The sequence below is a fragment of the Tiliqua scincoides genome, chromosome 4 (assembly GCF_035046505.1).
Source record: "Tiliqua scincoides isolate rTilSci1 chromosome 4, rTilSci1.hap2, whole genome shotgun sequence".
Taxonomy (NCBI): Eukaryota; Metazoa; Chordata; class Lepidosauria; order Squamata; family Scincidae; genus Tiliqua; species Tiliqua scincoides.
This window is the reverse complement of record NC_089824.1, coordinates 187,848,216-187,870,898: the sequence shown is the minus strand read 5'-3', so window position 1 is coordinate 187,870,898 and position 22,683 is coordinate 187,848,216. Positions and strand designations below refer to the sequence as shown.

Genomic DNA, 22,683 nt, shown 5'->3' with positions numbered 1-22,683 from the left:
ACTGAGCTGCATGAAATCCTCTGTCTCTGCTGGAGAGAAGGTGGAGTACCTCAAGACATGAGGGATGCAAACATCATCACGCTGTACAAGAACAAAGGTGACAGGGGTGACTGCAACAACTACCGTGGCATCTCTCTCCTTAGCATTGTAGGAAAGTTGTTTGCCCGAGTTGCATTAAAGAGGCTCCAGGTACTTGCAGAGAGCGTCTATCCAGAATCGCAGTACGGATTCTGAGCCAACAGGTCCACTACTGATATGGTATTCTCCCTTAGACAACTGCAGGAGAAACGCAGGGAACAACGACAGCCACTCTTTATAGCCTTCATAGATCTCATGAAGGCTTTCAACCTGGTCAGCAGGGACGGCTTCTTCAAGATTCTCCCCAAGATTGGATGTCCACCCAGGCTCCTCAGCATCATCAGATCCTTCCACAAGGACATGAAGGGCACTGTTGTCTTCAATGGCTCCACATCAGACCCCTTTGACATCCAAAGTGGCGTGAAGCAGGTCTGTGTTCTTGCACCAACCTTGTTTGGGATTTTCTTCGCTGTCCTGCTGAAGCAGGCCTTTGGAACTGCAACAGAAGGCATCTATCTCCGGACCAGATCTGACGGAAAGCTCTTCAACCTCTCCAGACTGAGAGCAAAGTCCAAAGTCCAGCTGAAATGTCTGCGTGACTTCCTCTTTGCCGACAATGCAGCTGTCACTGCCCACTCTGCCAAAGATCTCCAGCAGCTCATGGATCATTTTAGCAAGGCCTGCCAAGATTTTGGACTGACAATCAGCTTAAAGAAAACACAGGTCATGGTTCAGGATGCGGACTCACCTCCCTGCATTACAATCTCTGCGCATGAACTGGAGGTTGTCCATGACTTTGTGTACCTTGGCTCAACGATCTCCGACACTCTTTCTCTCGATACCGAGCTAAACAAACGCGTCGGTAAAGCAGCTACCACGTTTTCCAGACTCACAAAGAGAGTCTGGTCCAACAAGAAGCTGACGGAACATACCAAGATCCAGGTCTACAGGGCTTGCATCCTGAGTACACTTCTGTACTGCAGCGAGTCATGGACTCTCCGCTCTCAACAGGAGAGGAAACTGAATGCTTTCTACATGCGCTGCCTCCGACGCATTCTCGGCATCACCTGGCAGGACAAAGTTCCTAACAACACCGTCCTGGAACGTGCCGGAATCCCTAGCATGTATGCACTGCTGAAACAGAGACGCCTGCGTTGGCTCGGTCATGTCGTGAGAATGGATGATGGCCGGATCCCAAAGGATCTCCTCTATGGAGAACTCGTGCAAGGAAAGTGCCCTACAGGTAGACCACAGCTGCGATACAAGGACATCTGCAAGAGGGATCTGAAGGCCTTAGGAATGGACCTCAACAAGTGGGAAACCCTGGCCTCTGAGCGGCCTGCTTGGAGGCAGGCTGTGCAGCATGGCCTTTCCCAGTTTGAAGAGACACTTGGCCAACAGTCTGAGGCAAAGAGGCAAAGAAGGAAGGCCCATAGCCAGGGAGACAGACCAGGGACAGACTGCACTTGCTCCCGGTGTGGAAGGGATTGTCACTCCCGGATTGGCCTTTTCAGCCACACTAGACGCTGTGCCAGAACCACCTTTCAGAGCGCAATACCATAGTCTTTCGAGACTGAAGGTTGCCAATATATACATCATTGTACCACAAATACAAAAAATCAGTGTGGTTCAGGAACTACATTACTGACTACACTAGGAAAAATAAAACACAAGGAATGTTGTTAGCGTGACTCTCTTGGCTTTATCCTGGCAACAAGTTGAGAGATCCTTAAGTTTTTCCACCAACAGTATCCTCAGAAGCATCATGTATTAGTTGGTAAGATGAAAGCACAGTACATGTTCTAGAATTGCTTTTGTCTTGGGTTATTAGAAAAATAAGGAAAGGAAAGATTCTGTAGCTGTGGCATCTACACCATATTCTGCTGGGTCATTAAAGACATTTAGGTGCAAGATGCACAGGTTCTCCATTCTGATTCTCTAGGCAGTCTTGCATGAGCTCACGAGGGGTTTGAGCATGCTTGCGGATGGAGCTATGTAGTTTGTGGGCAGTACGTGTGTGGGTGGCTGCAAGGGTGGAGCAAGAGGGGGAAGTGTCAGAGCAACCACTACCTCAGTGATAAGAAGTTTCCTGCATTCATTTTTTTTCACTCGGCGCGCACATCTCTTGAAGTGCTGGGCTAAAAAAAGCTGGGAAGATGGGGTTGCTGAAAGCATGAGGTGAGTAATGGCTGCCTGAGAGAACTGAGAGCAGGGGGCTTAGAGGACATCTCCATTTCTGCTAACAATCTCTTTGTAACACAGAGACAGAGGAAGAAGGAAGCCAAAGATGGGTATTGCTAGGTCAGGCAGGATTGTAGTGTCTTTTCTGTACTGTCCAACGGTTCTTGAGTTGCCGTAAACAAGAACGCCCATAATATTAAATGGACCTATGACTTTCACGAAATGGCCCTCTCCCTTGACATTCCTAGGCTAAACTGCCACAGGGAAAACATTTATTGATTGATTTCATATGGTCCACCCTTCTTCCACCATGGAACTCAAAGTGGCAGACAGCATACATGGGGTTTGCAGGCAGTCCCCCATCCGGGCACTGATCATACATAGACCTTCTTCAATAAGAATAATTGTACCTTGTGTTCTTCCTGAGACCCAACATTCATTCTCCACCTCAGCAGGTTTCACAATCCATGGTCCTAATTTTGTGAATGTGTATGTGTGAGGATTTAGTAGGATTAGTCCAGACAATTGAAGATTTCTAGAAACTAGGACCCATGTTTTCTACTCCAGAGAACCCTTTTCTCCCACAGGGAACAAGGAGTGACTCTCTCCTTATAGGCACTGTTTTATCCATCTTATGTGCTCTAAGACAGGAGTCTCCAAACTCTGGCCTGGGGGCCAGATGTGGCCTGCAGCAAGCCTCTTTCCAGCCCGCGGCCAACCTCTTATCCCCTGAAAGCCTCTGGTGCACTCAACTGAACGTGACCAGAACTGTGCTCTGATTGTGTCTGGAGGGTGTGCTGAGGGCCAGAGAGGTTGAATGAATGAGCCCATTCATACATTTATTCACTCATCTAAGTTCCATCTCTAATTTATTTATTTAAATTTTATATATATATATTTTTTTCCGGCCCTCCACAACACACCAGATATTTGATGCGGCCCCTCTGGCCAAAAAGTTTGGAGACCCCTGCTCTAAGACATTGTGTGCTAGGAAGATGATGCAGCTCTTTGTGATGATGTTTTTCTTTATTGTTTTGAGATGCTTCTCCAACTCCAGGAGCTCACCGACCAGTTCTCAGGGCTCATCTCTCCTTTCATAACTCACTACAAAAGAATCTATTGTTGGCACAGCATGGTCCTGGCATGTTCAGCATGTGCCAAAGTTCATAGTTCTGGCCTGCTGCATAAAGGAATAAGAGCAGAAATGGAAAAGACTACCTGTCCTGGGCAGGAGGTTAAGAAGCATGTACGTCTGCAGGATAGGTAAGTTTGTAGTGCTCCTGTGTCCCAGACTCTTTGTGTGGAGATCAGCAGTTGAGTAGGAGCATGCACAGAGCCCATGGTTCCTGTGAGTGAAAGCAATACTGTCCAACACTCAACAGACGGAAATTGGTGCATTTAGGCCACAACTGCATACATTTCTACCTAACTCCCCCTGTGCTGACGCAGCCGCACCAATGTGCCACGTGCTGCATCCTGTGGAGGAGTTTCAGAGCCCAGAGGCCTCCTTGAGGTGAGGGAACATTTATTCCCTTGCTTGGGAACAAGCCTCCACTGCCCTCATGAATCTATTTGGACCTGTGCCAGCTACTTTACTGGCACAAGTCTGTGTGGACCCCAGTAGGTGGATCGAGGCCTGGAAAGGGGACAGGACATTGCCTCCAATACTGCCCTCTTCCTGGAATTGATCCACCCCCTCCCTGTCACAGTCCCCTCCCCATTCCACCCATGGTCCACACTGATTTATCAGCACCAGAATCCATTGGCATGCAGCTTGAGGACAGCCCCATTCACCTGCCATTTGTAGCAGCAACCAAGACGTGCTGTATGGCATGCTGCGTTTTGCAGCAACTATAATGCATGCTGAGCTGTCAGAACATGAGTTCGAGTTCCAGCAGTGCAGCAGGCCATTATGATTGGGCCCTAAGTCCCATTAAACTCAGTGTGGCTTACTTCTCAGTGTACATGCTTGGAATTGCACATTCAATGAAGAAGGCACTCATACTGTCTTGATGGCACCATGCTGCTTCCAAAGGGGTTCAAGAGCATGCAGCTGTATATCAGCACCAGTCTGAAATACAGTTGGCCCATCATTGGAACCCTTTGGTTGATTTGGGTCATTCGAGACTGGTTGCTCTGTTGCTTATTCAACATAAGAACATAAGAACACCCCCACTGGATCAGGCCATAGGCCCATCTAGTCCAGCTTCCTGTATCTCACAGCGGCCCACCAAATGCCCCAGGGAACACACCAGATAACAAGAGACCTCATCCTGGTGCCCTCCCTTGCATCTGGCATTCTGACATAACCCATTTCTAAAATCAGGAGGTTGCGCATACACATCATGGCTTGTACCCCATAATGGACTTTTCCTCCATAAACTTGTCCAATCCCCTTTTAAAGGTGTCCAGGCTAGACGCCATCACCACATCCTGTGGCAAGGAGTTCCACAGACCAACCACACGCTGAGTAAAGAAATATTTTCTTTTGTCTGTTCTAACTCTCCCAACACTCAATTTTAGTGGATGTCCCCTGGTTCTGGTGTTATGTGAGAGTGTAAAGAGCATCTCCCTATCCACTCTGTCCATCCCCTGCATAATTTTGTATGTCTCAATCATGTCCCCCCCTCAGGCGTCTCTTTTCTAGGCTGAAGAGGCCCAAACGCCATAGCCTTTCCTCATAAGGAAGGTGCCCCAGCCCTGTAATCATCTTAGTCGCTCTCTTTTGCACCTTTTCCATTTCCACTCTGTCTTTTTTGAGATGCGGTGACCAGAACTGGACACAATACTCCAGGTGTGGCCTTACCATAGATTTGTACAACGGCATTATAATATTAGCCGTTTTGTTCTCAGTACCCTTCCTAATGATCCCAAGCATAGAATTGGCCTTCTTTACTGCCACCGCACATTGGGTCGACACTTTCATCGACCTGTCCACCACCACCCCCAGATCTCTCTCCCGATCTGTCACAGACAGCTCAGAACCCATCAGCCTATATGTGAAGTTTTGATTTTTTGCCCCAATGTGCATGACTTTACACTTACTGACATTGAAGCGCATCTGCCATTTTGCTGCCCATTCTGCCAGTCTGGAGAGATCCTTCTGGAGCTCCTCACAATCACTTCTGGTCTTCACCACTCAGAAAAGTTTGGTGTTGTCTGAAAACTTAGCCACTTCACTGCTCACCCCTGTCTCCAGGTCATTTATGAAGAGGTTGAAAAGCACCGGTCCCAGGACAGATCCTTGGGGCACACCGCTTTTCACCTCTCTCCATTGTGAAAATTGCCCATTGACACCCATTCTCTGCTTCCTGGCCTCCAACCAGTTCTCAATCCATGAGAGGACCTGTCCTCTAATTCCCTGACTGTGGAGTTTTTTCAGTAGCCTTTGGTGAGGGACCATGTCAAACGCCTTCTGAAAGTCCAGATATATAATGTCCACGGGTTCTCCCGCATCCACATGCCTGTTGACCTTTTCAAAGAATTCTATAAGGTTCGTGAGGCAAGACTTACCCTTACAGAAGCCATGCCGATTCTCCCTCAGCAAGGCCTGTTCCCTGAAATACAACTTCAAAGGATCTGTTCTGTTCAGATTGATTCTGCTTTCATTCAGTGTGTAAGCTTCTGTTTCTCTTCAGCAGTTGATAACATTTAGAACCTATACAGGATAGCTGAGTCCTTTGTTTCAGATACCCAATTTGTCTAAGAGCAAAGGAGATGCAGTGGCTAGAGTTTGGGGCAGCAATTTTCAACTGGTGTGCCGTGAATGGTCCTCAAGTGTGCTGCAGGAGTTTGGGGGAGGGTTATTTATTAGTAGAGCCAATGGGGAATGTGAGCCCCACACTAGGAGGATGATGTGCCTTGTCAGTTCTAGCACTGTGTCAGTGTGCCATGAGATGAAAAAGGTTGAAAATTGTGGTTTGGGATATGAATGTAAAAAAACTGTTCTGAATTTCTGCTCATCTTTGAATGGTCTCCTTTGAACAACTCTCGTCTCTCAGCTTAACCAATCATATAGAGTAGTTGAAAGGTTAACATTTCACTCTGAGCACTTTGGAAGAAGGACAGGGTGCATACCTAACCAGGAAATACATTCCAGCCAAGCAAAAATGCACTTGCTGTCATCACCAATATAGTGAAGGCTAATATACCGACTGAGCGTCAGTGTATTAACTTGTGAGCTTCACAGTTGAGTGGGGATTTGAACCTGGTACCTTTTGGTTCTTGTTTGACATTCTAACTCCATGGCACTACTACTTGTCCTCTGATCCCCTTCTCCTTCCACCCCACCCACTTACAGAATTCAAACTCTTAGCACATTGGAATTTATTATTTATTTATTTTCCAGTCCTCAACACTATGTCAGATATATGATGCAGCCGTCATGCTTTAAAGCAGGGGTGTCCAAAGTTTTTGGCAGGAGGGCCACATCGTCTCTCTGACACTGTGTTGGGGGCCGGGGGGGGGGGAAGAATTAATTTGCATTTCAAATTTGAATAAATTTACATACATATACATAAATTGATATATTTAAGATGAACTTATATAAATGAATGAAGGTCTTGCAATAGCTCAAGGCCTATAAAAGGCCTTACACAAAGGAAGGCTGGCCTTTCCTTTTCTGCCACTACTGCATCACAGATGTGAAACAGCAGGCAGTGGAGGGAGCCCTCATCCCACAGCTCATGCGAGAGGTCAAACAGTTGCCCTCAAGCTGAGAGCAGTTGCATCCGGCCAGTGTGGGCTCCAACAAATCACCGGAGGGCCAGAGGCTCATTGGAGACTGGGAGCTCCCTGAGGGCCGCATTGAGAGGCCTCGAGGGCTGCAAGTGGCCCCAGGGCCAGGGTTTGGGCACCCCTGCTTTAAAGCTTAGAGACCCCTGATTCAGAACATTGTCAGGAATCTTGAAACTACAGCCCGGGGGCAGCCTCTGTCCCAACGCAAGATTTTATCCAGGCAGTGGCAACTGGATTTTTTTGTCAGAGCATTTGCTATTGTTTGACTTATGTACTTACTATATATCATTTCTCAGTTTAAGCACGGCATTGTTTCTTTATAATTGTCACATTTCTCATTTGTTCTGAATCATAACATGCTGATTACTAAAAAGAGCCAAATAAAACCTATTCATTCATTTATTTTTCATTCATTCATTTATAAAACTGATATTTTTGGCCCACTAAAATGTGTAAAATAAACATTGTGGCCCTTGTGCTAAAAAGTTTGGAGACCCCTGATTTCTAAGACAATACATTGACCAGTGGCAGTTCACCAAGGTCTCTTTCAGTAAAGGATCTTTCCCAACCCTGTCCCTGAAAATAATAGGAGCTGCACTTGGCTGGGACCTTTGTTGTACAAAGCATGTGATCTGCCACCAGACTGCAGTCCCTCTTCTGGTTTTCCCATTTAGGCCTCTTTCTCTTTCAGGAGAGGCTCCAGTGTATCGCTGGTGCTGGACATGAGTTCCCTGAGCAACACAGAACCCATTCGATCTGTCTCTACCCCTAGAGATGTCACAGTGCAACATCTGAACAATGCCAGCCATGTTCTTACTCAGGATATACTCCAGAAGCGGAACTGGAGTTTGGAGGAGCTTCAAAAGGAGTTTGCGGTGAGATGCTCAGAATGCATTCTGATTTCTAGCTTAGCTTCCATTGCCCCCATTGTTGCTTACTCAAGGGCACATCCAAAATACCTGTGGCAAGAGCCTTCTCCTATCATTATGGAAGAACTCTGAAGGCTGAGCCAGTTCAGGACCCCATCAAAAATCTGCTACCTCATTGAGCATTTTTGTCATCTTAACAGAGCAGTAAGTCTGGAATATAAAGTCTCCTCTGTATCTTTTATGCAGAGCAGGTCAGGGCCTTAAGAGGAAGGTGGGTATGGGAGACAGCCCTCATCACTATTCCATGGGTACTCTTTAGAACAGGTGCTTGAGAAGGGAAAAATCATTCATAATCTCCTGTTCCTGTGCTTGGGGTACTCTGTTTCAGGGATTTACTTTTTTACAGAAGTAAATTTACTTCTTACAGAAAATTCCTTCGAACTTTGCCAGCCCCGAAGAGCTGGACATTCCTGGACGAGCAGCAAAAGACAGATACAAATCTATCCTGCCAAGTATGTTCATCTTGGATTCTCCTGTGAACAGGAGCATGGGAATGAGGAAGGCAGGCACCTTGGTGGATCCATAAAAGCCCACCTGGATTCTGTCCAGTGTCTTGCTCAAGATTTGTATTTTTGCAACATGGAGGTTGTACACTTTGGAATAATAGCAGGATCCCATTTCCAGGCGCACCCCTAGCCGAAACCCCTGAAGGCTATGTGTAGCACCACCCTTCACCACTCCCACCCCAGTACCCCCCCCCCACACACACACACAGGGGGATGGTATGACCTTTGGTTGCTGCCACTGACAGCAGTGAATACAAAGGAAGGTTTCTTTTAAATCTCAGGCTATAAAGACTCCAGAAATTAGCTTCAGAAGATAACAATTCAGTCCCTGGTGTACTGATAACAGGGCAGATGCTACACACAAATACAGGTTCATTGGGATACAGAACTGTGGGATATGGAAGTGCCAGTGCAGCATAATATATATATTATTAGCTTGCATAAATCTAGTTCAAAACTTTGTTGAGTCTTAGGCTGACCACAGATGAGTTCCTTTCTTTCTGCTTAAGGACTGTTATGTGTGTGGGAGGGGTTAATATAACCTCATGTGCAACAATTTGAGCTCTTCAGAAGAAGATTGGGATTTTTTAAAAGCCCACCTTTCTCACACTGTGGTGATGAGAATTATTTGTGTTGTTGACATGCTGTAAGGACTCTTATCTTTGGCTTCAAGAGGACAGTAATTTAGTCCTTTCTTGGTGGCCTGTAAGCAATGAAGATACCTCATATTCTCTTGAGGATACCTTGCTGTGATCTAAAAATCTATGTTGTGCGACACAGGAAAATATTCTAAAGGCTAGAGGTCCGGGAACATCTTTCTAGATGCCATTGTACTCGCCTAAGCTGTGTGTGTGGGGGGTAAATAACAAATGGCTAGAGAAGATGAGTAAACTTCCTAGTGGGCTTAGGACCTGCCACTTCATTATGTGATGAGGATCCCTCCCCCAAGATAAATAAGATGGTTGCTCTATGTTCTTGCTTCTGTGGTGACATATGCCAGTTCTGTTTGAAATGCTAATTTTATGAAATGTTTGAAATGCTAATTTTGTGAATAGGATGGGAGCCTGGTCATGAACGCATGAAAAATGAGTTGGCAGAGCTTGAGGCCTAGTTGTCAGAGCAGTTGTCTTAGCTGACAGGAGATGCTACAGCCTCTGTGATCTCGAGTGGGTTCATCTAACTAAACTGTCCTTCTAGATCCCCAGAGTCGAGTCTGCCTCAGGAGAAGTGACAGCAAGGAAGATGAGAGCTACATAAATGCAAACTATATCCAGGTGAGCCAGAGAGTCATCTGGACATGAGAATTCTGGAGGGACCTGGAGAGGAGACATGTCTTGCTCATTGATATTTCTGTTTCTTCCTCTAGGGTTATGGTGGGAAGGAAAAAGCCTACATTGCTACACAGGGGCCTATGCTAAATACAATCAATGATTTCTGGACAATGGTGTGGCAGGAAGAGGTTCCCCTTATAATTATGCTCACCAAACTCAAGGAAGAGAAAGAGGTATCTTTTGGTGTGGGCTTCTCTCCACTAGCTTTGAGTCAGCATGAATGGCCTAGGGGTGGGGACCAGACATAATAAAGGATGGTCACCCACCAGCTGTGACTGTATTTTGATCATAAACTTACAGAGAATGTTGGCAGAAAGGCTTGCTGACATCAGATCAACTTCTTTGCTACAGGAGGAGATTAATCAGGCCTTTCACTCTTCTAAAATGCCTCACCACTTGGCTGAATATAGATAGCAGCATGGCACAGCAGGAGCTGGGTCACCTCATTCCTTATAAAGGATCACTGCTGCTTTGACATTTCTGAAGGCTCAGGTGGCCAATGTGAATCCCTGCAGTTCTGATGCAGTGTGGTGTGAATGCAAATGGTTCAGCCTTGGGGCTTGTCTTCCTTCAAGATTTCCCTAAGCTGCCTTCTTCCCTGGAGGCAGCAGCAGGAATTGCCTATAAACAATATCAGGCCCTTCTGAGTACTGCTGCCTTATCCTACTTGCAGTCTACTCCATAGAAAGCAACTTTGCCCGTGGCGTATGCTATAATATTGTGCAGGAGGGTCTGTTAGAACTTGAGCTGGTGTGTACTGTATATGGGTCTGCTCTTCTGTGTTATTCTAGGATTCTGAGGGTCCAACCCTAAAGGCAGCACCGCCACCAGGTGCAGTGATATCTAAGGCGACAAAAGTCCCCTTCCCCTGGGGAAAGCCCAAGCCCTGCAATGGGACTTCTCAAGTCTGTGCTGGTTATTTTGCCAGCGCAGTTGAGAGACTCCTTGTTGGACCGGAAAGCCCAACACGGACTGCTGGATCTGGCAGAGCACAATGCTGGTCCCGTCCCCTCCTGCCCCACTTCCTCCCACTGCCCTGCCCCCCACCCCTGAATACCTCCCCTGTGCCCTGACGAACCTTACCACTGCCCAGAGCGTTTCCCTTGGTCTGGGTGGTGTGCGACTGGTGCGACAGCTGACTCAGCAGAAGGTGTTGTGGGCGTACCTTACGGCATGCTTGCAACACCAGCGGTACGCTCATACCGCTGGCACTGATGAGCTCAGGATTAGGCTCTGGGTCAGCTGCTTTGTCACTTCTTCTCACTGGGATCCTTATCCTTTGCTTTCAGAAATGTGTCTGTTACTGGCCCGAAACAGATGCAACCTATGGACCATTTACCATCTGCGTTGAAAGCATTTGCAAGTATGAAGAATATACCATACGGGATTTTGCCCTGCAGGTAGGACAGTGACTCAGATGAGCTGGGTTGGGATAAGAACAGTTATCCTATTGATTATGTATACAGGCAAATAGAGCTTAAGGAAGCTTTTTTCTTCAGAAGCCTGGACACATCTGTTTTCTGCGCAATTTGCTTCTTAACATGGTCTGCCAAAGCCTGACCCATTTAAGAAGCTGGTAGAGGAGTGTTATTTGTTTTGTTTTTTGTTTAAGAAAGCATTTATAATTCAGGTTTCCATTACCAGTTGTTGCTTTTGATTTGGTTATTTTTATTGCCTTGCTATTTTTATTTTTTTTTTGCTTTAAACAAAAAGATAGGATTTTAAAATGTAGAAATAAAATCCTTTCAATGTCACGATGATCCTCAGCTCAAAGACAAGTGTCGCACAGTGAAGCACATTGTCTTCTCTTCCTGGCCGGACCAGAAGGCTCCAGAATCAGCCAAGACACTCTTACACTTGATTATGGAGGTGGAGAAAATTTTGCAGGCTGCAAGAAGCACAGGACCTATTGTGGTGCATTGTAGGTAGGTATCTTTTCCCATAACCTTGGTCTGGAGGTAAGGGGTGCAGGTCAGTAATCAGGTGTGGAACAGGAAGTTGTCTTAATAAGACATAGATGAGATAAGGAACTGTCATCATGTGGGAAACTTCCCTTTCAACCAAACTTCAGCTGCAAGGTTTAATCTGAGTGATCGTTCAACAGTCCTCCGCCTTGTGGAACCTTTTTGCTGTATCAGAACCAAATTGCTGAACAATTAAAAATGAGGATTCTGTTCCAGCTCAGCTTCATCAGTGTAATTAAAAACTCTGATTCAGTTCCAGTTCAGATGTTAACTTCAAAAAGTTACTTGTTTTTGTGCTGCTTTAAATACATTTCATGTAGAATAGTATCAAGCCCATAACTGATGGAAATCTGAAAGCTGTAGAAAGCCATATTTATGCCTTTTTCTGCTATGCTTAGGGCCAGGGTCAGCATGCAGCACTCTTGGGCAACTGCTGGGGCTGCAGGTCATCCCTCCTTTTCCTATGCAAACTGCTCTGTGAACACTTTGTTGAAAAGTGGCATAAAAATATTAATTACTGTCATACACAATGATTCTATTGGAATGAAAGCCTCAGCTCCTGGTCAGAGGGGAAAACTTTAGGCCCAGGCACTCAGGGAGGCCTCAGGCAAAGTCACAAAATGATTCTTTTAGGAATCAGGTTAAAACTGCTAAGCACACATATACACTTTCGCATAGACCTTCTTTTCCTCCCCTCCTCAGTTTTCCTTGTGATCATTTTCCCAATTCTTCAGGACTCTAGCTTATAATTCAAAAAGCTCCATGAACTTAGCGAGAAGCTTGCAGCAGCCTTAGTTCAGCAGCTTCAGCTCCTTCCCCCCAATGGGGCTTTGTGGCTGGACAGCAGCCTGCAGGTGGGCAAGAAGCTACTTCAGCACCAGGAGCACTCTGATGCTTGCTTACCAGTTTCTCTTGGTTCTTCTCATATTTTTTTTTCCCAGATGGCTCACAGGGAAATTTAGTTTTTTGAAATACAGTTGGAGTGTAAATGAGCCTCGTACTCCTCAAACAAATCTCCTGACGGCGTAATTATTTATTTATTAACTGGCTTTGAAACAATTACTAGCTTTCATGTTTAGGGCTCTGTTCCAGAGAATGCTCAAGGCAACCATGTTAGGTTCAGAACCCAAATGCCAGTTCAACTCCCTGGACTTGATCAGGACTTGGATCCAGAACATGCGGCCTGCACTTTTATCACATTTGCATGAGTTTCTCCAGCTAAAGCTGAACAGTAATAGTAGCACTTTTCCCCAATGCCGTTGTGAATTTCAAAACCTGGCATGGGTCAAACTACCATAGATGCGATGTGGGGATTCAATAATTGGAACTCTCAATGTTTTTTTTTTCTTTTTCAAAAAGGTATTGGGGGAAGTTGACTGGGACCATGGTGTATAGCCAGATTTTAATCCTAGGTTCTCATGCTGATCCCCCAACTTAAATCCCCCTGGAAGCTATAGCCACACAGGTTAAAACTCATGGGTACAATTTTTGTAATCTGTAGTTCTAGCTGGGATCTTAATATGGACTGAGCTGGTTGTTGTTGAGGATTTTCTCAGACAGTTTGCTCCACAGCAAGTTCATTAAGGCAGGCACTAAGCCAGAAACAATAATAGGAAAGTCATTGCAAGAAGGAGGCTCCAACTACTTTGTGCAATAGTTGCTCTTTGGGACAGTATGCCATTCTCAAGGAGCCCACAAAGTTCTGAGCCGCTTTGGGACAAGGACTTTTTTATTTCATTTGTTGTCTTAATTGCTCTGTGAACTTTTTTTTGAGTACTGGTATATAAATATGCTAGGCAATAATTACAGTCATTGGTCTGTTGGTTGAGAGAGCAGAACTCAGCCTGGAAATGGCAAAGGTTCCTGCATGATGGCTTGCAGGTGTTGTACATGGTGAATCACTTCGCCTAATGCCTGAAAGTCACACAGATTGTCCATTTCGTTACTCTGTTTCACTTTTGAAGTTTATTTCACTTCTGCTAGATGTGAGTTTACCAAGAGAGCCTCCTGACAAGGACTCGCCTTTGGATGCAGATCTACACACACAAAACAAATATGAGCAACCCGGGTGGGGCAGTAGACTTCATCAGACTGAAAGACTTCATCTATTCAGAACTGCTGATTTGCTAAACTTCGCTCCCCACCCCACACTAAATGATTTGGTTACTGGTAATACCAGCAACACTTGTGATCTGGAATATTTAGATTTCTGTATCTACAGAGCAGATGTACCCCTGAGGAATGAATGGGTCTGTCTCCTCTCCTCATAACCTTTCTCAGCCCCACCCCCCTCCCCCATCATTAAGTGATTATCAGTGATCTGATATGGTCTTTGTCTTCCATTCAGTGCAGGAATTGGTCGGACGGGTTGCTTTATTGCTACACAGATTGGATGCCAGCAACTGAAGGACAAAGGAGAAGTGGACATTTTGGGGATAGTCTGTCACCTTCGCATTGATAGGTCTGTACAAAATGTCCAACCATCTTCAGAGTACCTTAATCAAATGTAAAACTTCTATACGGGAGCAAAGAGTTCCTGGTGGCTCCAAAGCATATCTGAGGAATAGATTTTTTTTGAGATGAATTAATGTAGAATCTTATCCTTCCATCAACAGACATAACAAGCAGAGAAATAACTATCTGGGAAACAATAAGGTTTCCACTGTATAAAACCTGCTGCTGAACCAAGCGGGTCATAGTGTACATTCTGGGATAAAAGGAAGTTTCTGTTTCTCTGTTCTGTTGAACTCCTTTAGATTGGCTCAGTGATTTTCAACTGTTCTGGAAATCCTGCAGTTCCTTGAAAGCTGATCAAAGTTATTCAATCAGAGAACATCAGTATTTTATTGGTTCTCTAAGAGTGTTTATCCTACCCGAATCAGTCTACCATCAGGCTTTTGTGGCAATTAATAATAATAACATTTAATTACGATAACAATTTACAATATTTAGCAACTAGATATCAGGCCTCTCATCCAATTAGCAGCCATCCTGTGATGCAAATGCATTTCTAAAAAGAAAGCCTTCATTACTTGCTTGAAAGTACCAAGCAAGTTGGCCTGCAAGTAATGACAGGCAAGCTTCTCTGAAAGATGTCTACAACTAGTGAATGAACTTTGTGCAAGGTGACAGTGGAGCATAATAAACCCCGCCAGTGGTCCCTGTGAACTGACTATGCAAGATGCAGGCATTTGGGGCAGACATACGGAGCTTCCTTGGCAGGCAAATCAATGTGGAAAGAATTCCCTGAAAGCAGAGTTTGAAAACTGCTAGATTAGCTGATGGGGAATGGGCGGACATTACTGATTTGGTAACAAAGCTGTTCATTCTGAAATGTAATTGATCATTGCTTCAAGAACCAGGATGGGATACACACACATGGAGGTACTTTAGATTGTCTGCCACTGTCAATTTTCCAACAAGTGCCTAGAATTACATATAATTGCTAGGTAAAGGGAATTAGGGCCTAATTCAGAGCCCTGCATACTGACTCACCGCTGGCGCGCACTGTTGCATGCCCTTACTGTGGGTCCACTGCTGGAGCTAGCCCAGCGCAAGCCCGCACTGGGCCAGTTCCAGTGCTGGGCTCACGTTCCGCCACCTGGTGGTTGCCCGGACTGCCTGGTGGCAGAGAGGTGAACGAGGGTGTGGGGGGAGGCAGGGAGGAGGCGTTCCGGGGTGGGGGGGAAGTGAGGAGAGGATGAGGTGTGGCAAGGGAGGGAGCAGGGAGAAAGGGGGCAGGATCAGTGGACCTCTGCTCCACCAGATCCTGAGCCCTGTGTTGGACTGTGCAGTGGTTGAGCGGGTGGTGGCGTCCCAGCTTCAGAGGGTCTTGGATGAAGCTGATTATCTGGATCCTTTTCAGTTTAGCTTCAGGCTAGGGTTTGAGACAGAAACTGCCTAGGTTGCCTTGGAGGATGACCTGCGCCGGGGAATGGACAGGGGGTGTGCATTCCTGTTAGTTCTGCTGGACCTCTCAGCGGCCTTCAACACCATCAACCATGGTGTCCTTCTGGGTCGGTTGGCTGAGTTGGGGCTTGGAGGCACTGTCCTGCAGTGGTTTTGCTCCTTCCTGGCTAAGGTGGTGCTGGGGGATGCTTGTTTGGCATCCTGGCCTCTTAGGTGTGGGGTGCCGCAAGGCTCCATTCTGTTACCCATGCTGTTTAACATCTACATGAAGCCACTGGGAGAGGTCATCTGGAGGTTTGGGGTAGGGTGCCATCAATATGCTGATGACACTCAGCTTTTTCTCTCCTTTCCTCCTGATTCCAAGGAGGCAAATTCTGGACCACTTTCTGGAGACTGTTGGGAGCTGAATGTGGGCGAACAAGCTGAAATTGAATCCTGATAGGACAGAGGTTCTCCTGGTCCAGAAGTCCAAGACTCAGGTATTGGACTACCGTCCTGCTCTGAATGGGGTTGCACTCCCTCTGAAGGAGCAGGTCCGCAGCTTGGGGATGATCCTGAATCTGCAGCTGCTCCTGGATTCCCAGGTGGCAACTATAGCCAGGGGAGCCTTAGCTCAGCTTCAGCTGATTTGCCAGCTGCAACCATACCTGAGTCGTTCAGACCTGGCCATGGTGACCCATGCCCTAGTGACATCCAGATTAGACTACTGCAATGCACTCTATGTGGGGCTGCCTTTGAAGACAGTCTGGAAACTACAATTAGTGCAGAACATGGCCGCCTGTGTGGTTGCTGGGGCTCGCCGGTTCGACACAGTCAGGCCGCTGCTTCAGTGGCTACACTGGCTGCCAGTTCCTTTCCGAGCTGAATTCAAAGTGCTAGTTTTAACTTTTAAAGCCCTATACGGCTCGGGTCCAGGGTATCTGAGGGACCGCCTCCTTCCATACAATCCAACCTGTCCTCTCAGGTCATCAGAGGGGGCCCATCTGACTGTGCCGCCACCAGTGGAGGTGAGGGGGATGGCGGCAAGAGGGCCTTCTCGGTGGTGGCTCCCTGTCTGTGGAACTCCCTCCCCCTGGAACTGAAAACAGCTCCCTCTTTAGAGTCCTTTCGGCGGGGGCTTAAGCCTTTTTAATGTAAAGAAACCTTTTAATGCTGACACAAGGAGGCATGGCTTTTTTAAAAATTTATTTTAATTTTGGGTTCAAGTTTTATTGTGTTTTATTGTTTTTAAATGTTTTATTTTTATACATACTTATATATTTTATGTTTTTATATGATTTCTTTTGTGAGCCGCCTTTAGTGCCTTTTACTGGGACAGAAAGGCGGGATGTAAATTCTATAAATAAATAAATAAAGACTATCCCTCAAAATCTACACAGAAGATCTACACAATCTGCACAAGAAAAAATTTCACTTGCACATTTTTGACCCTGAATTTTATGTTTACAAATAGCACCAGTGCGGAGCCATGCAAAACATCTGTGGTGAGGACTGGAAAACTTGAACACTTAGCCCTGCTCTAGTTCGTAGCCTGATAGCAGGCCACCTGAGCACTATGTATAGTTTTTAGAAGTTCATGCCCCTTTGTGGGGCGGGGACCTAGAAACTGCAATGGGGATTAAGGGCTCAAGCCCTCCAACCTCCATTTCTCCCATGGTTTCAGGCCGTTCTGCTATTTATAGCACGTATACAAATGTGGTTGTGCGTAACATATGCAATTAGTAAACGCTAAAAACTCAGGTTTGGAGTCACACACTTGTGTACATGTGTGATTTTACCCTCATAAAAGGAGCAATCTAGCAAGTGCCACTGCTGTGCATTATTTGTACATTTTAGGGCCCCACTCAAATGAACAGTAGTTGCTCGACAAGCAGCACTTGTTATAAAGAGTACTTAAAGTCTAGTTCAAATGTTTTCTATAAAACCAGGCAACAATAATATGCTTGTATCCAACACTGCTGGGCCTTAGTAGAGAGTGTCTCAGTGCAAAACCTTAACCTTCTTGTTTTAGGGAAGTTGCGGTCTGCCACATATGCACACGTATGTGTGAATTCCTTTTAAGAACATAAGAACATACAATTCCCACTACTGCTGGATATAGCACTTCAAGAACCATAATCTTCTGTGGGCTTCTCAAGGGCTGTAATGTAACAAGTGCACTCCAGCATGTTAGGAAGGTACCAAAATCTGCATATGATCAAGACCCAGAAGACACTTTCTCTACAAAAGCACACTTCAGTTCTGTCATTTCTCCTTTATTCCAACAATTTTCCTGGCAGCCCAATCCTAACCTGTGCTGGAACAGACAGGCTGACTGGACTGTGCTGTATTCAGCGCAGGTTAGGAGGTGGCTGGAGGTCAACTCAGGATAAGGGGATGTTTTCCCCTTACCTTGTGTCAAGCCCCAGCCACCCCATGGGGCTACTCGGATCCGCACCAGCGATTTCACTGACGCAAATCCAAGCAGCCCAAATAAGGCTGCTCAGGCCCAGGACAGAGGTAAGGATTTGGCACAGGCTGCCATGATCAGTCCCCCTCCCCTCCCAGGTCTGATCCGCCTCCCTTCCCATCCTTTCCCAAAACACCCCCTCCCTGCCTCGGTCATACCCTCCCATCACCCTCTCCCACTGTGTCGGCTGGTGCAAACTCATTCCCTTCTGCTAGTACAGGGTCTGGCTCTGACCACCAGGGGCTGGCCCAGGTTTCTGTACTGGTTCAGCCAACTCCTGAGTCAGCGCAAACGTGCTTTATGGCTTGTTCACAACACTTGGGAGGTGGTGCAGGGGGGTCTATGCCAGCTTATTGACAAGTTTGGATTGTGCTGTAAGACACCTATAATGGTTGTTTCATTTTTGCCAACACTGATCCATGACCCCATTGTAACTGCTTCTTAGCAGCCCCTCCAGGCCTCACAACCTCTCTGTATGCAACAACTTCTCTGTTCCTCTCTGTATGCAACAAGAACACCCTGCCCCATACTAAGAAAATGGCCTGGGATTCTCCTGAATAGAATGGAATGTAGCTTATCATTGTAGAACTAAAATAATGTTTCTTTGTGTATTGCAGAGGCGGAATGATACAAACCAGTGAACAGTACCAGTTCCTCCATCACACCCTGGCTATGTATGCCTCACAACTTCCTACGATTACGGACTGCTAATGCCATCTTCCTGTGGAGAACCGGTTGTTACTTGAATCAAACAATAGCCACAGAGAGATATATCAATTACATGTAGTGTAAGTTATTCACACGAAGACCAATCTGGTTCCTGGCTGCCTGTGATTGGAATATGTTATATCTAGAAGTAGATTTTGGATTCAAACATGTGGTTGTATTTTGTATTTGCTGAATGATGTCTGTAAACCTGCATCTGTTGTTGTGTTTATTGAAAACTGTTTATTTGCCCTGTTTGCTATCCAGGTTATATAACTGGTAACTGAATTCATTAACAAAAATTAAAATTTTTTAAAATTAAAATTTAGAGACAGACCTTGAGTGCATATTTATACACCTGAACACATGGCTACATAAGAAAAATCCTCCTTCATCAGACCAGAGGCCCACCCAGTTCAACATCCTGTTTCACATAGTGCCTCTGAGAAGCCCACAAGCAAGAAAGGAAGAGATTCTTCTCTTCTACCATTTCTCCCCTGCAACTGCCTTTTGGAGACATACTACTGTGGAACCAAGAGGTTCACAATATCATGCTGAGTAGCCATAGATAGACCTGCCCTCCATGAATTTGTCCAATGCCCTTATAAAGTCATCAGATCTTGTGGCAATGAATGTCACAGTCTAAGCATGCACTGGGTAAAAAGTTCTTCCTTGGGGGCATCCGAAACACCCTGCCAACCCTGACCCCTGACCCTGGTTCTATTGTGAAGAGAAAAATTTCTCTCCACATCATGCATCATTTTATACTGTAAGTCTTAATGTGAAGGTGGCACATCATTAGATAAGGGGAAGCAGCATTTGGAATTCTTCCTCAGCACTGGGACATCTTGGAGATGTAGATCATTTATGGACAAGTTAAAAAGCACTACTCCCAAAACAGCTCCTTGGGGAACTCCACTTCTTACTTCCCTCCAATGTGAAAATTTGCCATTTGTTCCTACTCTCTGCTTCCTGTTCTTTAACCAGTGACCAATCCATAAAAGATTTTGCCTTCTTATTCCACCACTCTAAGTTTACTCAAGAGCCTTTGTTGAGGAACAAAGGCTGCAATCCTATTCATATTTACCTGGGAGTAAGCCCCATTGAACATAATGGAACTTACTTCTGAGTAGATATGCATAGGGTTGGGCTCTTAATTAGGGTCATGCCACATTCTTCATTCAGCCTCTGCCTTTAAAATTCAATTTGTAATTTTTTTGTGGAATTCAGTTAGTTTCTGTCTTATTTTACTAGTTTTAAGAAGCAGAGTCAGTGGTGCTTCAGGGACACCTCAGAGAGCATTTGAGAAGTAAAAATAGCCAGTAATGCAGAAATTATTATGTATCACTGAATCCTGTCATTCCTTATTAACTGTTCTCCCATGTGTTAGCCAATGTTTCTGCTGGTGCAGTTGCTGCAGAGAACAGAATGCAGTTTCAAGTTCTGGTTTTCCACCATCGTTTTTCTGCCTAAAGCAAAGATGATTAAGAAAGTTAATTTCTGTTTGAAATTTGTGTTCCTAATTTGGGTTTAAAAGGGGAACACTACAGAAAGATCTCAATTGCTCCCACAGAGGCCAGAATCTGCCAGGGCATGTTAATCTAGCAGATTAACACTGAAAGATTTCACTTCTGACTATCAGCTACATACTGTAGGTGGATGCATAGGGAATTTTGCAAATCACCTGGGGAAACGATCTCACACAACCCAGACAGGAGTGCATGGGACACCTTTTGAAACAGCCTCAGAACACAGGTATAGAAGGTCCCCAAAGGCTATAGAACCCAAATGCTGCTCTGCGGGTCAAAATATCCCTCTCTTCAAGTCACAAAGGACCCCTAATTTGGATTTTTCTAAATCAGCTTATCCCATTGGATTATTTCATTCTCGAAAGACCAACAATATTTAAGAATGTTGTTCTGCTTAAACAATGCATGCAGAACACGCATTGTTTCTCTTTTTAACTCCCAGAAATCAACCATCCAATAAAACCATTTGAAGTGCTATTAGGCTTAGGTGTGCCTTACTATGACTTGATGCGATTCTACTACTTCTGGTAGCCAGAAGAGATTGTGCACTGTTGGCAACATCTGGAGGGGAGAAATTTCAGTGATGGTGCGCATATCTTGCCAACAGAAAATCCCCTATTGCAGTGTTTCTCAAACTGTGGGTCAGGAACCAACTAGGTGGGGCGCGAGCCAATTTCAGGTGGGTCCCCATTCATTTCAATATTTTATTTTTAATATATTAGACTTGATGCTGCCATGGTATGTGACTGCACTTGGGGAAATGTTACAGACCTGTACTTTTAACAAGCAATTATATATGTTCTTTTAACAATATTAGTAAAGGGGACTTACTCCTGGGTAAGTGTGGGTAGGATTGCAGTCTAGGATTGTTAAAAAATTTCCCTGCTTGATGATGTCACTTCCAGTGGGTTCTGACAGATTCTCATTCTAAAAAGTGAGCCCCAGTGCTAAATATGTGAGAACCACTGCCCTATTCACTCTGCAGCTTCTCTACTTAAGGATTACAGCTAACAGTAGAATGGGGAGAGATCTCTGCATGGGTCTTTTGGAGACTTGCTTCCAGTCAAAGTAGACAGCATCAGTCGACCCAGACCCTCTTTCCACCCCCATTCAATAAGTTTATCATTAACTCTGGCCTGTGATCTCCCTCCACCTTCCAAGCTGTAACCAGCTAGTACCTGCTGCCTCCTATCCCATGACCACTCTAGTCTTCTCCTACAGTCCTTCTGCTTACTCAATTGCCAATCACTTCTAGCAGACAAGTAGGGGAAGGGAGCAGAAATGGGCCTGCCACTGGGCAGCAGACTGGCTGCCCCTCCAGTCCCCCAGGTGCCAGCCACTGCCCCCTTGTTGTCATTGTCTCCCTTCTTGGAAAACTCGGGCTCCTTCCTGGCTGCTGCTAGTACCTGTCCATCAGTTCCCGTCTCCCCCCCCCCCCTTTGCTGGTCCTGCGATCAGGGATCTCAGGTTTTCTCCACGGAGGGCAGAAGAAGGGCTCAGCAGCATGGTCAGAACTTCCAAGTGAGTGTTATGATAATTTTTTTCTATCTCTCTCTGTGATTCTTTTCCTGTTGTTTTCCCCTTTCATGCTTTCTTGCAGTCTGATCCTGTACATGTTTATTTCCAATTGCACTCTTAGTGCCTGCAACTGGGGGGGGGGGCTGCCTCCCCCCTGCACTTGGTACTTGAGAAACTACCTAACAGTAGTTAGTGTTCTCTTCCCTAGCCATGGCTCTCTCTTTTTCATATTAAGAACGTAAGAAGAGAACTGCTGGGCCAGACATGGTATTTATCTAGTTCAGCTTTCTGTTTGCCGTAGTACTTGGCCTGATGCTACAGTAGAAAACAAGGCATGAAGGCACCATTTCTCCTATGTTATTTGTCCCCAGCATCTGGTATTATAGAGATACTGTATACGCTCTCTGGCTTGGAGGCTCCATTTAGGTATTATTAAGAATAACATACTTTTCATCAATTAGTTTTTAGAGCGCAATACAAACAGGGTGCTTGGCCGGTGCAAGTCCCTTGCGCTGGCCTGGGAGGGTTGGAACTTGCCATAAAGCACGTTTGCGCCTACTCCCGAGTCAGCTGGGCCCAAGGATGTGTGTCAGCTTGCGGAGGCTGCATCCAGCCTCTGCTGCACTGACATAGGTGTGTAAGTTCAGGGGGGCACGGGGAGGGTGGAGAGGAGGTGTTTTGGGGCTTGGGAGGGCAGGTGGCAGGTGGGCCCGTGAGCAGGCAGTGGGAGATCGGGGGATGGGGCCAGGATCTGGCACTTGTGCTGGATCCTGACCCCATTCCCAGGCAGCGCGGTGCATCTCCAGGTTGCTCTGATCTGAGCCACCTCTTGAGGCTGCAGCAGCTC

General features: G+C 45.9%; 1 protein-coding gene across 1 annotated transcript; it reads left to right on the top strand.

The window, feature by feature from the left end:
* Nucleotides 1-3,301: 3,301 nt before the first annotated feature.
* Nucleotides 3,302-19,042, top strand: PTPN7 (protein tyrosine phosphatase non-receptor type 7). The gene is made up of 9 exons (XM_066624971.1): nucleotides 3,302-3,522; nucleotides 7,688-7,871; nucleotides 8,293-8,377; nucleotides 9,629-9,705; nucleotides 9,798-9,935; nucleotides 11,052-11,162; nucleotides 11,530-11,687; nucleotides 14,074-14,187; nucleotides 18,702-19,042. Exons 1-9 carry the CDS (start codon nucleotides 3,392-3,394, stop codon nucleotides 18,793-18,795), a joined length of 1,092 nt encoding a protein of 363 aa, XP_066481068.1. The 5' UTR covers nucleotides 3,302-3,391; the 3' UTR covers nucleotides 18,796-19,042.
* The last annotated feature ends 3,641 nt before the right edge of the window (nucleotides 19,043-22,683 follow it).

What these genes read in the sequence shown, in the direction of transcription:
- PTPN7 (XM_066624971.1), top strand. Translation starts at nt 3,392, where the DNA reads ATGGTCCTGGCATGTTCAGCATGTGCCAAAGTTCATAGTTCTGGCCTG. An exon ending in TAAATGCAAACTATATCCAG is followed by an intron (nt 9,706 to 9,797) that starts GTGAGCCAGAGA and finishes TTCTTCCTCTAG; the next exon opens with GGTTATGGTGGGAAGGAAAA. An exon ending in TGTCACCTTCGCATTGATAG is followed by an intron (nt 14,188 to 18,701) that starts GTCTGTACAAAA and finishes TGTGTATTGCAG; the next exon opens with AGGCGGAATGATACAAACCA.